Here is an 18169-nt window from a genome sequence, read left to right as displayed (position 1 = left end):
ACTACCACTTACCTCTTGGTCCCCTTTCCCTGTCTCTATGGCAACAGACAGAGGGCTTGGCTCATTAAAACTAAATAAAAAAAGGCCCTAGCAGGCGAGGCAGCCTAATGAGTAACTGCTGAGTCAGAGCAAGTAGAGGCAGAAGCAGGTGAAGGCTGAGGCCTAAGCGGGACACATGCGGGACGCCTTGGGTTGTCCTGGAACACACCTGCCAGCCAGGACACCTGTCTGCTTGCCTGGGGCTTCAAGATAGGTTTCCTGGTCAGACTGAAAGCGAACAGTGTCTGGTGGCTGCCTTGGCCTAGGTGGTGGTGGTGCTGGTAGTGTTGGAGGTGGTGGTAAGTGACACCTGCAGCTGTCTGTCTGTATTGCAGAATTGTATGATCACTTGAATTTTCTAGACCCCTGCACTGGTGCTCGCAACCTGTGCTCACTAGAAAGTCAGGTTGGCCTCCATAAACCCCTTATTCAGGGATCAGCAGCTGCCCCCCTTACCAGCCTTTCTAGGTTTTGCACCATAGCCAGGTTCAAATCCCACCTCAGCCATTAATGCCCAGAGTTATACCCTCCCCATGCCTCGGTCTCCTCTGGAAACCGGGAGTAAAGCTTGCCTCATCTCATCGTCATAAGAATTCTGTAAGAACAGAGGTTGGTCAGAAAGGAGCCGGATGCATGGCGGTGGAAGTGCAGGAGTGCTAGCCACGATGAGGACACTGAGCTGCTTTTGAAGGGTTCAGAATCCTGTCTCCCGTGCAGTCATGGTGAACTCTTCTGTATCTGGGTCTTGTGGTGTTTTGCCAGCCACTGCTCTCCTTAGAAAGCTGTGCACACCCCCGCAGCACAGCATGCACACCACACCTCACAGTCCTGCTCGTATCACCCACAGAACTGCCCAATTCCCTAATCCAGCCTAAGCCTCCACACAGTACCTCAGCACACACCAGGAGTCGGCCTATACTCCAGCCCGCAGGAACAGGTTGGATGTCCTCTGGGGTCCCAAGTCCTATGCTCCACAGAGAACTTACAGAACTCCTCCCTGGAATGGCTACTGCTATCCTCAACAGCTGACCAGGGTCTTGGTGACCTGATTTAGACCCAGGGACATGGATTTCTGCACCTGCCCAGTCTTTGTTCTGTCCAGGGCTCCTGGCCAGCCTCTACCAGTACTGGGAAAAGGTAGCTCTGGTCCTCTGAGAACAATGCTGGCCACACAGGACTGTGCAGAGTCCATTGGGCTTTGGGACTCTCTCCATTCTCTCCGTGTGATAGATGGAACCCAGAGCCCACAGACCCTGGGAATGTATTCTGACATTCTGCGGGTGGGGGTGGGGGTGAGGGTGGTCTAGCAGAGCAACAGGGTAAAGTAGAGACTGCTATAGGCCTGAGACAATTGTTCTCATCTGAGGGAAGAGGGATCCCTAATGATCTCCCTCTGGGAAGGAAGATACTTTCTGACACTTCCCAGCTGCTTGGTGGGTAGATAGGTAGGCCAGGCATAGAGGTGGTTCTTGACGTGGTTTATGGGCCTGGCTTGACTCTGACCCATTATTCCATAGTGGTGGGTCACAGCGGACATAGCCTCAGATAGTAGGGCCTGCAGCCAGGTACCCAGGACAGGCTGGGACAGGCAGGTGCTGGCATGAGGCCTTGATAAGGCTGCACTTTCTTTTCCACTACCTTAGCCATATCTGACCATAGGCCCTGCTGTCCATAGATGAGATGGTGGGGAGACACCCCACTGGTGCTTACCCTAGGTTCCTGGAATGGCCTTCATGAGTCTGTTGAGCAACCAGACACTGCCATGAGTAGAGTCCTGAAGGAAACAGGGTGAACAGGGAGGGATATGGTCTGAGTTGGAAGGCTTGCAGGACCCAGCCTGGGGGTGTGGAAGATAAGAAAACAGCAGATCTCACCCACTTTAAAGACCTTCAGACCTACAAGGATCCAGGGAGCCCCCCGTAGAGCTAAGCTGGTAGACAGGGTTCTCATGGGAGCAGTGAGGGCTTTATCCTGAGAAGCCTACTTAGAAGAGGAGGCATTAGGGCCAGGTCTTAAGAGGGGAAGGGAATCCTACCCCAAAGACCAGTACATCTACAGGGGTGTGAGCCACGCCCAGAAAGCTTGAGTCATCATCCCTGACAGAGGATAGAGAGAGGACTGAGGAAGCCAGGCAGGTGTCAGCAGGGATGGGATGGGAGAGTGGCTTCCCTTTCCAGCTCTGTGGGTCATAGGCTTGTCTCTGCAGCAAGGGAGAGCCAGTGAAGACACTGGGGTAAAGGGATGCCCTGTCTAGACCACACTTAGAAAGACCCAGGTAGTGATGGGTGGCTGTGGCCCAGAGGTTGGATGGAAGGGGAGACCTGGGAGCCCAAGGCCTGAAATGGACTAGAAATGAGGAGAGAGAGAGAGAGAGAGAGAGAGAGAGAGAGAGAGAGAGAGAGAGAGAGAGAGAGGCACATTTCTGAGCTGTGAGGGGTTCCAACAAGGGCAGAGACTCTGTACTTCCTCATGGCCCAGTAAAACACCTCTGTCCAGAACACAAATGACCTCTCCCTTGGGAACAGGGGACAGCAGAGAACAGTGGTATGAGCTGTAGGTCACAGCATACACAAATGGTGGCCAAATATATCCATCAGGGTGGGGCTCATCAGCCCCACTTTATTGAACCGCGAGCTCAGAGAGGGCAAGCGCTGAGCCTAGGGTCACACAGCAGGTGGACTACATCCCTGGTGACCCCCTGGCTCAGAACTCGAAGGCTTCAGCACCCATACCTGTTGTCTCTCTCCACAGGGAGTCGAGAGGCTGCCTTCACATACGCCATCACCGCAGCAGGAGTGGCACACGCTGTCACGGCAGCCTGCAGCCAGGGCAATCTGAGCAACTGTGGCTGTGACCGCGAGAAGCAAGGCTACTACAACCAGGCAGAAGGCTGGAAGTGGGGGGGTTGCTCAGCAGACGTCCGCTATGGCATTGACTTTTCCCGCCGCTTCGTGGATGCTCGTGAGATCAAAAAGAATGCCAGGCGCCTCATGAACCTTCACAACAATGAGGCAGGCAGAAAGGTAGCACGGGGGTATGGCGGCGATGGCTGGGATGAGGGTCTGGTGGGCGGGGAGCCATGGGGGCATTAGAGACATAGTATCTGCTTTCCATGGACCGGATCCTCTTTGTGTCGTCTCTGTATCTCTCTGCAGCCCCAGGTAGTCTTTCTGTCCTTTGTACAGGCCTAACACCTCAGGTTTGGACGTGTAAGACCAGTTTCTATGTAGAGCATGACTTGGGCCTGGCTGGGGACCTGCAGGTGGACCAAGGCACCGGGCCAAAATAGCCCACATCCCTGGTTCTGAACAGTAATCAAGAGTAAGAACAACAACAACAACAACAACAACAACAACAACAACAACAACAACAAAAGAAAAGAAACAAAAACTCAGACAGCCAAGGACAGAAAAAGAAAGATTATGGTCTCAAGATGGGCAGGTGCAGTCAGCTGGGGACGCTTGCAGAATATGCCAGGTTTGCGTTTCATGGGATAGCGTGAGGGCTATAATGGAGGAAAATCAGGCCAGGACACACTAGGGAAGAAGTCAGGGTGAGCCCAGCCACCACAGGGAGATGAAGGCCCCAGATACTGAGCTAGGAGGAGCGGCTGCAAGGCGGCGGCAAGATGGCCCGAGATAGGGCAGCCAGCCGAGCAGAACGCAGGCTGGATCTGGCTCCTTCTCTCTAGGGGCAGCACCCATGCCTGCAGGGCCTAGGGGCTTCGTGAATGAGCTGCCTTTTCAGACAAAGAAGTGTTGATGAGTCTCTCTACTTCAGGGTATATTCATTTATTCTGTTAACACTCTGCCTTCCTTTTTTCCGGGTCAGGCAGTAGAGAGGAATCCAACTGACTAGGGGGTCTGGGATCACCTAAGGGTATGGAGAGCCTAGGAGCCCAGGGAAGGCACAGGGGCTTCCTGGAGGAAGTGCTATAGGAGAAGGTTCTTGAAGGACAAGCATGCTGTTCCTAGGGAATGGCTACAAGCAATTCCAGCCAATGGGAGCAGGAGGGGTGGATGAGTCAGGTCCAGGGAAGCTTGAGGAGGAAGGTTGATATGGGGTGTCTCCACCAGGGGCAGTTAGATTATGATGACAAAGAGGTAAGAACAGAATGGTCGCATGGCCTCCAATGGGTTCCCAGAGAAGCCCACATCTCCAGACAAGGACCAATTCATAGCACGTGGTTCAGGCCCATCTGCCAGGGATGCTAAAAAGGAAATCGCCAACATGGATCATGGAGAATAGGCAAGGCTGGACCCTCATAGGAGCCCTTTGAGTCTCTTCTGTGGCTTCTTTCTTAACAGATTTTTTTTTCCTCTTGGAAGGACGATTTCACTGTTCCCAGTTTACAGATAAGAACAGTGAGCCCCAGGGCAAGGCATTTCAGAGTTGGCCAAGTAGTCCCTCTGGCCTGAGTTCTGGCCATTGTTCACTGGGGCAAGGATTCCAGGCAAAAGACCACTGAAGACCAGCTTGGGTTATCTCCAGTTTGGGTCTGGGATTGATCTGGTAAAGAGGTGTAAGGGAGTTAAGGTAGGAATGGCCCCTGGGGCTATGGAAAGATAGAAGTTGACAATGGGACTAGGGACCAAAATTAAGGATAAGAGGTGAGTTCTGGCAGGTGTCGGCTGAGGGGATGGATAAGGGATCACAAACGTCCCAGACACCATCCTAGGGGTTTAAAGGAAAGCAGTACCATGAATGAAACTGAGAAGCAGACCACGGGAGAACAGGATAGATGGAGGCTGGCTAGGAGCCACAAGAGAAGACTGTTAAAGGCCAGTGGTACCCAGGCGTGGCAGTGCATTTACTGAGGCTGGCATAGATTGTGAGTTTTAGGCTAACCTGAGCTACACGACAAAACCCTGTCTCAGAAAGAGAAAGACCCAGACACAGCGGTGTGTGTGTGTGTCTTTAATCCCAGCATCCAATAGGCAGAGTCAGGAAGATCTCTGGGATTTTGAGACCAGCCTGATCTACATAGTAAACCCCAGGCCGGCCAGGGCTATACAGTAAGACACCGTCTCCTCCGAAAACAAACGTCAACTAGAGGTCACAGTCCACATGCCAGCTCTGTCCTCAGTTGTGTGGGAGTTGACCCTATCCCTCTGCTCAACCTTTGCCTCCCCCTGTCTGCACAATAGATGCTGGACGCTGTGCCAGCCTCCTTTGCTGCCCCTTTAGTAGCTCCACCTCTTAAAGTTGTGAGGACACTTAAAGCCAGCTAGCTGGTGGCTGCATGTGGGCCTTCTCCTCTAAGCAGCTCAGTGCTAGAATTAGCTGTGGTGGAGGCCTGAGGTTGCCACACTGATCCAGAACTGGGTCTGAACCTACCCCAGGCCATCAGACAGATGTCCCAGACCCCCTCAGACTCACAGCATTAACAGGATAGACACATGTCCTCCAACTATTCTAACCCTGAAACCTGGCATCAAGGTGTGACAGGACCATGCATGCCCTCTCCAAAGGATCTGGGGGTATAGAGTATGGAGGAGCCGGGTCCCACTTTCTTTGATCAGTTTCTAGAGCCCCCAGCGTTTGTTGGTTTGTGTCTGTGTTGTTCTAGCCCCTGCTCCTGACTGTGTGGCCTCTCTGAGGATGTTTTTTCTTCTGTCGCATATAAGGGCACTCAGTGTCTTGTGGGCCACCCTGTTCCAGATGGACACAGTTCTGTTTTACCTTTGTCTCATCCCAGTGAGGTCACTTCTGAGATTTCCTGTGATCTGAGTCATTGGCAGCAGCCTCCAACCATCTCACTCCCCATTCACCACAGGCTGCATGAACTAAAGGCCGGTGTCCTGGATGGGTTGGGATGAGATGAACCGAGCTCAGAACCTAGCTTGTTATGGGCACCAACCCGCCCTGCTTTACCTTCCCAGACACACCAGGGGCCGTGCTGGTCATTAAAGAGAGATGCCCCCTGGTGTCTGGACAGAAAGACTGATCCCAAAGATACTTAGATGTGAAGGAGCCTGGTCAATGGTTTTGCCCACGTGGGCCCCGTGACAGTGTGGACCAAGGGCAATAGGTGGATGGAATGGCTGCCTGACAGGGTGGAATCTATGGTTTCTTTCCTCTGTCCAGACAGGGTGACAGTCAGGGCTGTTTCTGTGGGAGGGTCAGGTGCTGTGCTCAGGCTAGCACTGGGGTCCTCTCACTGATACCCATCAGGCCTGGCACCCTATCAGCTGACCTCAGAGCGTGTCCTGACCAAGGGTTCCTGACAGTGGTGCTGGGCAGGCTTATTCCAGATGTACGCATCTGGGAAGGAAACCCATGGTGAGCCCAGTGAGGCTGCTGGTCTGAGGCCATCAAGACTCACAGCCACTCCTGGGTCCAGGCCTCAGCTCCTCCCAGACTGAATGTGAGGCCCTTCCCCACCCACTCAGGCCTGTCTTGCTGGGATAGAAGAATCCCAGACTCCCCTGGGCTGTGCAATCTGCTCCTGAAAGACTTTGGTCCTCAGCCTGGTGACTCCCTTAGCCTGGCCTTAAAGAGTTCTGCTCCAAAAGCCTGGCTCCTCCATGTCAGCCCTTCCCTGGGTACAGCTGACACCACACTCCTGTGTGTTGTGGAAGGATCCAGGCCTGCAGAGCAGTCAGCCTCAGCCCAGCCCCTCAGGCAGGAGGCCCCTTCTGCAACCTCCAGGTGTCTCCTGGGCGCCTGGGCTGGTCTCAGTGCCCCAAGTTCCTGGCTGTCCCTGGCGCCACAACTGCTGTCGCTCTCATGGCGAGGGCTCTGGAGAAGGAAACGGCACATTCTTGAATCCTGTGATCACTTCCCGGCGAGGCTCCAGCTCAGGGGACCCAGCCAAGCGAGGATTCGGCCCCTCACTCTGCAAACACCTGCCCAATCAACTTCATCTGCCCTTGCCACCAACAGGGCTGCACAGGATCTGATGTCCTCAGGCAGGCAGGAGTAGAACAGAGCAGCACGTTGTAGATCCCCAATGGGGCTCAGGAGCTATGGCCTGGGTGAGGGGTGTCCAGCAGGGACACTGGTAGCTGACTACTAGATTGCTTGGCCTTAACCAGGTCCCCCACTGCTCTCAGCCATTGGAGGAGCGTTCTCGGCCAGCCCTTGAGTGACCGGCTGCTCCTGCCTGAGACCCAGCTAGCGGCTAAACAGGTGGTCAGAGGAGAGGACTTAGCAAGCTCGGAGAAGACTAGCAGGGAACATAGCCAAGTAAAGCAGAATCAGAGGCAGGAGAGTCACCAGGATGGATGAGGGATGAGGGATGTAGGGAACAGGTACCAAGTATGCCTGAGATCAGTCTGGTCCTACTCCGTTCCACCTACTCCTGCTACTCCCGCTACTCCCGCTTCCCTCCATAGAAAACCTGGGCCAGTCCTAGCTCAGCTCCCCCAGTTTCTGCCCAGCTTCTCTAGGCCTTGCCACAGGCCATCATTCACTTAATTGGAAAGCAGTAATGGGGATGCCCATCCAGGGTCCACCAAGCAATGAGGAGCACACAGCCCCATCTTCCCCTGAACCCTCAGTGGCACTGTTGTGTCTTGGGAGGCTCTGGAATGCTCAGTGAGCTCCTACCCAGTCGTCAATGCCCATCATAAACATCACCTTCTCTGGGACCCCCCCCCCCCCCCCCGCTCCAGGTACCATTATCCCTGCAGAGTTGTGAGCTTCCCTGGGAGTTAATCTGTTTCTCTCTCTCTCTCTCTCTCTCTCTCTCTCTCTCTCTCTCTCTCTCTCACCCCTCCCCCCCCCCGTGCTCGTTCTCACCCTTTTTTCAGACAGGGTTTCTCTGTAAAGCCCTGGCTATCCTAGAACTTAATCTGTCGATCAGGCTAACCTCGAACTCAGAGCTCCACCTGCCTCTGCCTCCTGAGTGCTGGGATTAAAGGTGGAGGCCACCACTACCAGCTCTCTCTGTTTCTTACACTGGACCATGTGCTCCAGAGGTCCTCTGTGAGGTCCAGGGAAGGTGCTGAGGCAGAGGCAGTCTCTGTGGGAGGTCTTCCTTTCACTCTTGTTTCATTCATTCACTCATTCACTCGCGAAGGCTTCTTGTCTAGAGCAGAGCTGGGGGCTGACAAGAGGTGCCCTTGACAGTGGGTTCCAGCCTGAGGGTGGAACCAGAGGGCAAACGCCGGAAGTCCCAGGCTGTGGAGGTGAGGCCAGTGAAGCAGGGACAGCTGACAAATAGCCCCTCGGCAGCCACAGGGCGGCGGCTAACAGTGAGTCCCCATCTTTCATCAGGCCGGCTGGCAGGGCTCTTTCGATCTGGGTAAATGAGTACCTGGGGTCAGGGCTAGCTCTGGGAACTGGCCTTCCCGGGTGAGAGGGAGGCCCAAGGAAAACACAGGGTTGCACCCATCCCGGGCCCTCATGCCGCTGGGAGAAAGAACAACAACCGGCTAGGCCTGGCTGTCGGCTTCCCAGAGGATGGCACGACTGGGCCTCGCTGACCCGTGCCCTCACCCTCCCAGTTCCCTCCATCACTGGCACGCCAGGCTGTCATTAAGCAGCTGGCTGTTAAGCTCTGACTGCATGCCAGGCCCTGCACCAGGCATAAGGGCGGTCGCAGGGAGACAGAGATGTAGAGGCCTGTGCTTATTAATCACCCGCTGTTGCCGGGCCTCTCCCAGCACAGCGTTCCTACCTGCTGCCGCTCAAGTGGCCCCGGTGCCATTTCCTCATTAGGGCTGGATTTAACCAAGTCTAATCAAATACACCACCCTCTCCAGAGCACGCACACGGGATCCCCATTCTTAGCTGGGGAATTCTGAACGGCACCCAGCCTCTTTCATTCCCTGCTGAGCTTCTTCTCCGTCTCCTGTAGGTTCTGGAGGACCGCATGAAACTGGAATGTAAGTGTCACGGAGTGTCGGGCTCATGTACTACCAAAACCTGCTGGACCACCCTGCCCAAGTTCCGCGAGGTGGGCCACCTACTCAAGGAGAAGTACAACGCAGCTGTGCAGGTGGAGGTGGTGCGAGCCAGCCGCCTGCGCCAGCCCACCTTCCTGCGCATCAAGCAGCTGCGCAGCTATCAGAAGCCGATGGAGACGGACCTGGTGTACATCGAGAAGTCGCCCAACTACTGCGAGGAGGACGCGGCCACGGGCAGCGTAGGCACGCAGGGCCGCCTTTGCAACCGCACCTCGCCGGGTGCCGACGGCTGTGACACCATGTGCTGCGGCCGTGGCTACAACACGCACCAGTACACCAAGGTGTGGCAGTGCAACTGCAAATTCCACTGGTGTTGCTTCGTCAAGTGCAACACGTGCAGCGAGCGCACCGAGGTCTTCACCTGCAAGTGAGGCTCCCGCGCAGGCGCGCTGGGCGCCTGCCTACCTTGCGGCCCTCCACATTTTGCACATCCTTCTTTGCTTCCGGAGCTGCCAGCTGCGGACACGGGAGGGTGGAGATGGGGGTGGAGAGCTCGAGATATTCCAGGCTCCTTCCTACCTACCCTGTCCCTACCCAGTGTCCAAGGTCAACGCAATGGTGGTCTGGTACCCAATGGAGACAAATCCCTTTACTTCCCTTCGGGAAAGTGAACCTCAAAGCGACCACAAGACTCTGAGGATCACCTCCCTGCCTGGTGGTTGGACACCGAAAGGTCACACCCACCAGTCACACTCAAAACTGTTTCCTGGGCTGTTTCCTGCTGGCCCTGGGCAGTGTGGATGGATGTTGACAAAATTATTTATGTTTTCTTAGCATCAGATGAGGACTCAGTACTAACGACTGGGTAGCCAGACCTAACCCTATTTGAGGATGCCCTACCACCATCTCCTTTCCCTCACTTCTCTTGGCCCCTCCCTGGAAGGTCCTCTGCCCCTTGCAGAACTTGAGGATGTCAGAGTTGGCGCAGAGGCTGACTGGTGGGGGGACTCCTTATCAGCACCCTGGGAGGGACTTGGTGGCCCTACAAGGCCTGAGATGGCCACAGAGGACAGCCCACTTGGAGACTGTCATGCAAATCAAATGTGGCTTGTGTCAGGTTCCAGGCATGCCTCTTCCTCGCCCTTGTCCTTCACCCTCCCAGCCCGCTGCCAGCCTCCACCTCCAGTTTACAAATTCCCTTCTCCTCTGGAGCTACCTGACACCCAGGACTGCCCCGCAGGTTCAGGAGAGGTCAGAGACAGTTGCCCCACGTGACAGATGGGCAGAGGGCAATCTGAAGATTTCCTGGAGACCCCATGTTTCTGTGAAATATACCGCTTCAGCCCCATCCAGCCCAACTCTGGAAGTTGCCAGGGTGAGGGGAGGATGCAGCCTCGTTTCCATACCTTGGGGTTTGTTCATCTCCTCTGACCCTGATGCCAGAGAACTGACATCCAGAGTTTAGGCCTGTATCTGCCAGGCTCCCGGCCTAGTGTCCACTGACACCTGCTTGAGGGACCTTATATTAGGAGGACATGGGACCTTCAAACAGGGGTCTGTGTGAGGCTTCATGTCCCATTTCCTTAGACCCTTCCAGACAGGACGTCAGAGCTTAGTCCTGGGCTCATGTCCCTGTCCTCTACAACACACGGCAGGGGTACAGAACTGCCAGGGTGGAAAATACAACTGCCCACAGCCCACCCCACACTAAGGTGTTTCATAGCAGAAGCCCATGGGAATGTGGGGTTTGGTAGCCACCAAGCCAGGTGGCCCGGACATTGACCTGGGGAAAGTGACCCTTGTTTGCCCTTGCCTTGCATCCAGCTGTGTATCCCTGTCATGTCAGGATGTTCCAAGCCTCTGGGTCACTGGAGATGTCCCACCCTGATCCTGGCCCCCATCTCCTCACCCCAAGTCCTGGGATACCCATGTCCATAGCCCAGTGTCCCCTGTGAGGAGCCTGGTTAACTTATATTGTTATATAGCGTCCCCTGTCTGTCATGTCTCTTAAGTTATTGTGACCTACACTGGGTACTGGAGGGGATGGGGGATGGCTTCCGCTGCTGTCCCCCAAGCCAGGCTCCTCCTTCTGCTTGAAACAGACCCTCGGGGGCCCCTGATGCCACCGAGGCAATTCGCACTGTCCCTGGGCTGCCAGGCACCTGCGCCTGCACTCGGTCAGCCGCAGACCTTGCCTTGGGGGAGAGAGGTGGTTAGTGGACCCAGGCAGGGCACTGGCTGTCCCAATGCTGTGTGCTGGGGTGGAGGTGGCCGGGCACCACATGTCCTTGAAGTGCCCTACTTCTGATGGGCTGTGTTCCTGCCTCCTCTGGAGGGGGGCACTTAGCCCCAATAAAAGCTGGAATCAGAAAAGCAAGTGTGTGTGACATCTCCGTGGGACAGCCCTGCAGTTCTTGCCCTGAGGGTGGGGACACACACTGCCCACTGAGCTGAGCCCTTTTGTCTTTCCCACTTCCTTCTCCTCCTCTGCTGGCTAAGGGGAGGCGTGCCTCCCCTCCATGTTTAAGGCTCTTGGCCAGGCTCGGCTGGGACTACTAGGCTTGCCAGCCTCTAGCAGCTAGCAAGAGTCCCAGGGTATGTGCCTATACGCAGATCTTGAAGCTTCTCTGGATAATACAAGATTCAGGCTGCAGGAACCCAAGACCCAATGGTCTGCTGCCTAGGAACCAACCACAGATCTGGGCCCAATATGCCCTCAGCTGGAGGTGGGATAGAAGGGCCTGTTTCTGCTTCCATTCCTCTCTGACTTCAGACTCCTAGGCCTGAGGACTAGTAAACTTCTAGGACTTCCCTTGTTTACACAGGGCCTGAGTCTAGAGTCCCTAGGGGCTCACAACCCCAACTGCTTGCCTGGCCACAGCCTGTGGTGACCATGCACTGCCTACGGTGAATGGCATTCCTACCCAGGGTCAGAAGGCATGTGGCGGGGCCGGTTTGGCCACTGCCCGTTGTCCCAGGGAAGCCTGGCATTGGGTAGAACTTCTAGCTGTGTGCTCCCTACTCAGCACCCACACAACATGCCTTAGTCTCCTGCAGGGGCCTCCGACTGTGCTTTTTAAAGGGGGGTACACCACTCTAGGGACAGAACCCTGCATCTGATCCTTGTTCCTTCCTGATGCATAGAAAGCCTTGAGATGTCTCCCCATCAGAGAGCAAGAGGTAGTCCAAGGCTGGGGCTTGGTGATCTGTAGGTTGAAGCAGGCCAGGGCTGGACGGGCTGGCAGGAGGCCCTGGGTCCCCATGAAGCACTCATCAAATTCTCAGTGGCGGCTGCAGCGGAGCTCAGGGTCTGGCTACTCCCACAGGGCCAGGAATGAGGAAGGAGCCCTGAGAATGCCCTGGCCCCAGTGCCCAGACTGTACTTATTTCTTGGCTGTGATTCAATCCCAACCTGGCCTCCCAGGGCCAGGGCACGCATCCTTGGGGGCCCTGCCTGAGGCGTGGAGTCCGCACTGCCCTGCCTGGCCCCAGGCCCTACCTTAAGGCACTGTGAGAGTGTTGGCCTGGGCCAGCCCAGATATCCCCAGTGGCTTTGTGTTATCCTTCAAATGACACCCCTTTCCTCTGAGCTCATCACCCCTGTAGCTTGCTGGGTATTGCCTACCTCAGGCCTTTCCTCTCTGCATACCTAGTACTTCCCTTCCTAGAATGGCCTGCCTTCTGTACCCCAAGAACACAGAGTCTTCTGGCAACAGGAATCACACAGACCCCAGAAGGAATTTGGGGAAACAGTAACTGGAAAGACTAGAGCTGTAGGAAAAGCCAGCCTGCTTACCCCCGCCACCTCTGCTCCTTCCTGCCTGCCATCTTGCCCTGACTAGGCTGAGCTCTGACCTCCTAGGCCTCCACTGATGATGGAGAACATCCCCAAGGCTAGCCCTTTTTAGGTAGTCTACTGCTACCCGCAACCTTCACAACACCCTTTCCCGTGCAAGATCTCATTTGCGAATGGATTAGCCAAGACCCAGGAATTATGGGGGAACATTTGATGAGAGCCAGAGCCAGGATTCGAACCCAGGTCTCCTGGGGTCTTCTTTCTCCTCAGTCGATAGTCTCCCATCTGGGGAAAGGTAAGCAGAAGGATTTCCTCTGAGACCACACAATGGGAAAGAAATGGCTGAGAAGAAATGCCAAGAATATCATCTCTAAGAACAGAGAAAGAAAGACTAGGTTAAGATGAAGCAGGCAAGACCTGGGTTAGATCTCTCAGTGAACTGGAGGGAGTTCAAGATAGGGTAGCTGTGGGTCACCTTCTCTAATGAAGGGAGGAAGAGGAGGTATTCTGGTGAATGGGTAGGTGGGGCTGTTGACTAGGGCCTGGTGTGATGAGGAGGCAGAGGTTAAGGGGATGTGAGAGGTGAGTGGAAATGTGTCTCTGTTCTAACAGGGCATTAGAGTCACTGAGCAGGCTGGTTCCCAAGTCTCTACCACAGGACCAGGTCTAGTTGATGCCAGTGGGGACCTTCGAACCTACACTTTCTCCTTCTCCTTCTCCTTAGTCCACAACTGGGACTGGACCTGTTTGTTCATTAGGTCCTTGAACTTGAAGGACCCTGTGACTGAAGGCCACTGGGTGTTCCAGGACAGAATTCAAGTACAGGGTCCCAGGGAATCATAGGTTTGGTGCTATAGCAACAGCCAGGAAAGTGCGTAGAGGCAGGATGTCTGAAGAAGATGCTGGTGAAGGGCTAAGCTGTAGACTGCCCTACTCTACCTCCAGACACAAGGGGTGCATGTTGGAGAGGCTGCCTAGTGTCCTCTTTTGTTGGGCCATTACCTTAGCCGCCTTTGAAGAAGGCTTCAGGTAGAAGATTAAGCGATCTCTCACTCCACCTACAGGAGGCTCAGCAGGAGAGCACAGGGCTGGCTCTTCTCCAGGGGCCAGACAGAGATGTCCTTCCTTAAACAGCTGGTCCCCCCTGAATGACCAGCCTGTACACCTGAGGCTCATGGGTGACTTAAGGATCCTGATTTTTTTTTTTATGAACCCTGTAAAAAGCCATGGCTGAACCCCTGGAAGCCCTTGGCATGAGCTGTCTGGGTAGGGCCCAGTCTCCATCTCCCCTCAGAAGCTGTGCCGACCACACACCCCTACAATAGAGCAGTCCAAGAGCTCTACCTGTGGCCCTTCCCTGGCTTCCAGACCCTGGGCTCCAGCTTTTTCTGTAGGACACAGTATCTATGCTGTCTCAGGTCTTACAAGCTCTTTGGGGCCAGAGCAGGCTGGACCACGGCGAGCGCTCATAGCTAAGTCTGAGATGAGCCTCTTCCAAAAGTCAGAGAGCCTCAGGCTGGGGGAAGCCAAGCATAGTGGTCAATGAGAGTGGGGAAGCCTCCCACAGCAGCAGGGATGGGCACGGAGCTGAGGAGGCTCTGTAATGGCTTCCTGAGGCTGAGGCCAGAAACACAAGTGGAAAGAGAGAAGTGTGGTGAAAGGGAGAAGGAAGGCCTAAGGAGCTGAGGTGAACTGAGAGTCAGTGAGGTGGGGGTGGGGTGGAGTTTGGAGAGGGAAAGAGCTACTCTGAGCTGATGAAGTTCTAGAAAGTTCCACGAGTGTAGACAGGAACCCTTTGAGCCCCATAAACTAAGATTCGGCAGAAAGGCTTGCTGCATCCCCTCTGGACAAAGGGCCAGCTTCTCACTGTCCTATAACCCCAGACTGCCCATGGGCTGCCATTGTAACAGAGAATGGTGTCTGTAGACTTTGAGGGTGAGGGCCCCATGGCTGAAGGCTGGGCTGAGGTATTCTGAGGGGTTTAGATGGTGCTCCACAAGGACCCACAGACCATAAAGACACTCTAAAAGTGGCCTTTGTGTGGCTCCTTGGGTCTCAGTTTCCCTGTCCAAGGCGGGCTTGGTTTCGCCTTGAGTATCTCATTAGGCTGGGGAGGACTATCTGAACCTGGTGGAGCACTGCTCCGTTTTCCTCTTTACACTAACAAGGCTACTGTCAAAGGCGGTGAGCTCATTGTCAACCAAGCTGAAGGATGCGTTGGTACCTGCCAGTGCACCGATGCCCTGACGCAGAAGTGTCCCACTCCCACGTCCCCTCCCTAGTTCTCAGCCAAGAGAGATTGATTCCATCTCAATGACAAATACTGTGGAAGGAATGGCAGCCACAGGGGCAGCTGAGTCACTGGGACAGCATGGGAACAGGGCATACCTCTGCAGGGAGTGGTACTGCCCCGTGTTAAGTTTCCATTCTATTGGGAATGAGTGTGACAGCAGGGTCTGTAGGTCTCATCTTGGGGACTTTGGGATGGACCGGGAGATCTAATCAGGGACTGGTAATGACCACAGGCCACAATTCCCAGATCTTCTAAGCCTGAAGGAGCTCACTCCTTATCACTAGAGGAATTCAAGCATAGCTTGATCTCCACAGAAGGGGAGAGATGTTCTGAGGTCCTATGAGGGTGTGTGCTCAGGCCCAAGGTGTCAGCAATCTCATTCCTGAGGCAGAAAAGAGCTTGATTATTTTCCTAGGTTAGGGAGACAGTGCTGAGAGACTCAGGGGAGATCAGTCTGTCCATGACCCCTGGCCCTCACCCAGCAAGGTCTCTTGACACTAGAAACTCCTTGCCTTCCCCTTATCCATGATCCCACAGGGTGCAGTTAGGACAGTGTTCTGGAGGCTCAAAAGCCCAGGTTCCATGAGAAGGGACAGCCAGTGTAGGCCAGCATTGTCAGGAGCCTAGGGGCCGATGGCTATGTAGAACTGGGAGGGCTGGAGACAGGGTGAAAGCCTGTGGCTGAGCACGTGCTCGGAGGAGATAGGGAGTTGGTAAACCAGGCAGAGGGATCAGTCAGGCCTGGGGAAGGGGATTGGCAGACAGGCCATTAGATAGCAGGAAGTTCCAGCTCAAGGTTTGGCCTTTTCTCCTAGTGGCTGGACTTTAAGGGGGAAGAAAGTGAGTGGTGGGGCCTTTCGGCTCTTCTGGAGGGGTATAAGGGTGTGGTTAGAAGGCAGGGAGAGAGTGGAGTCTACAGCAGCGGCTCAGGTGTGGCACGGCCACAGGGGATACAGCGGGATTCCTTGCATATTTTGCAGGCAGAGCAATTTCCTAGAGTCATGTAGGCAGGTTCTGGAAGAGTCCCTGGGGACAAGGTCTGAGGAAGTTGATGGTAAACTGGCCTAGGCTGGCTCCCTGACTGTCCCTCAGATGTGTGTATGCATCATGTTCTGGGGATGAAGAAGAGCCAGGGCGAGGGTCTACATCTTGCTCAGAGAGAGGCCTGGGACCTGGGGGCACCTGACCTCCAACCACTGAGGCCGCAGGCAGAGGACCTGACTTGACCTTGGAGATGATGGTTTGCAATCAGGGCCTCTGGGTTGGATGGAGTTCTGAGCCAGGCTTCATGACAGCTGGCTATGTGACACTGGCCCCAGTGTGCCTCAGTTTCTTCTTCTGCTAGCGCTTCTCTAGGCTGAGACTATGGTAGAAGGATTTGACCTGGGGACCTGTCAGAGTGAGGGGAAATGTGGTCTCTGGAGACCGTCTGAGGCTGGGGGCAGCAGTGGGGCTGCCTGGAAGATTAGCAGTCGGAGTGTGTGCCCATACAACTTGACAGTTTACCACGGCCCTTTTGCCTCTTATCTAACCCGCCTCGAGGCCTGAGAGTTTTGTGTCCCCATTGTGTCACTTGGGAAAAGCTGAAGCCCCTTCCCCTCAGAGGACTCTCTGGGACCACTTCCTGAGACCTCTGTGCAGTCTCTGGACTGTGTGCCAAGCTGCAGTCAAAAGAGCCACTGGGTCAAACCAGAGGGTATAGGACCAGACCCTTCTGGGCAACTGGCTTTACCTCCCAAATTTCTCAGGCTTTTGCCAGTCTGAGACACCCTGCCCTTCACCAGGTCATCCCTCTGGCCTTTCTAGGACATCATTTGTTGGGGAATGGTGCCCAAACCCTTCCCTGGGTCCCTCTGCCCCTTACACATCTGGGTGTGCACAGCCTTGTAGAACTAAATCTCCCTTGGGACCCATCCAGACAGGCAACCTCAGCCTGTCACCATTTTTCCAAAAACCTTTCCTCCCCCAACTGACGGTGAAGTCAATGCTTGGCGTACTATAGAGGCCAAACCAGACCTTGCACCAAGCAGTGGGTTGGGAGGGCTCCCCACAGGGATGGGACCCAAGACATCTCTATTTTTAGCCTCAAGGGAAAAAAAGAGAAAGAAAAAAAAAAGAAAGAAAGAAAAAGAAAAACTCAACCCCAGCACATACAACACGCCTAACAAATATTTGTTTTTATTCTTAAAAGGGCTTGGATGGCAGCCGGCTGGTTTGGGGACTAAAGTGAGTGTCTACTTGAATACAGGGACTCAGAAGAAACCTCGCCTGTGCCCAAGGCTGCCTGCCTGGCACAGCCTCATTCTAGGGAGACCAGGGTGGCAAGGAGAGGGCCAAGTTTTTCTGAAGCAGTCAGGCTGCTTGTCCTCCACCTTACCCACCCCCCCGTCCTGCCCCTCCTGTCCCAGCACCTCTTCTGGTTGTGCTTGGGCATCCCATGTCCTAAGATTAACCAGGCCTCCTCTACAGAGGCCTGCCAGCTTGTTCATTTCAGGAATGGAGGCATCCTTCATCAGGTCCTGTTCCAGTGGTCCTCTCTGAGCTGTAGTCAAGGAAACCAAAGGTCTGGAGAGGTTTCTTAATGAGGATCCCACCGAGACTGGGGTGCCAAGGAGCTCTGGCTTTAGGGAGGGTCTGAGAAGTTTAGATGAATACGAACCCATGTACGGACCACCTCAGAAGCAAGGAAGGCCTTTGCTCCCTGGAGCCCTGGAATAAAATGTCCACAATCCAGGGTCTCAAAGCAGCAGTTGTTCCTCTGATGTCAAGATGTCAAGAACGTCGTCCACTCTAATGATGTGTCTGCTCTGTCCAGCTCCAGAACTAAGGTCCCTGGCTGGGGCTGCATTGGTGCAATCTTCAAGGACATTTTCACACGTCCCTTTGTCCCTCTACGCGGTCGCCTCTGCCATTGTCTCTGCCACTGCCTGTCCTCAGCTTGTCTCTAGACTTCCTCATGGAGTCCACAAGATCATGACAGGAACCACCTAGGAAGGAAATGCTGGGAAACTCTCAGCATCCTGAGCAGAATTGTATGTATCATGCAGAGGATGGTCCCACCAGGGCTCTCCCTTAGTGAAGGACTTAGTATCTGTCAATCACTAGTGGTTGCTGCCTCACGGCTTCGGTTTGGAGAGGAAATCAAGGCTGAACCACACAGCCTGGCAGGAGGGATGGAAGGGTCTCGAT

At 54.7% G+C, this 18169-nt stretch overlaps 1 protein-coding gene across 3 annotated transcripts in view; it reads left to right on the top strand.

The window, feature by feature from the left end:
• Wnt7b (Wnt family member 7B) overlaps positions 1-11264 on the top strand; it is a 44633-nt gene extending 33369 nt beyond the window's left edge. For all 3 annotated transcript variants that reach the window (NM_001009695.2, NM_001412610.1, XM_039079298.1), the window contains 2 exons: positions 2791-3062; positions 8843-11264. In NM_001009695.2, coding sequence (NP_001009695.1) covers positions 2791-3062; positions 8843-9322 — 752 coding nt within the window. In that variant the 3' untranslated portion in view covers positions 9323-11264. The remainder of the gene's footprint in view (positions 1-2790; positions 3063-8842) is intronic.
• Positions 11265-18169: the final 6905 nt, after the last annotated feature.

This window comes from Rattus norvegicus, chromosome 7, assembly GCF_036323735.1.
Source record: "Rattus norvegicus strain BN/NHsdMcwi chromosome 7, GRCr8, whole genome shotgun sequence".
In the NCBI taxonomy this organism is placed as follows: domain Eukaryota; kingdom Metazoa; phylum Chordata; class Mammalia; order Rodentia; family Muridae; genus Rattus; species Rattus norvegicus.
This window is presented reverse-complemented; position numbering and strand designations above follow the sequence as displayed.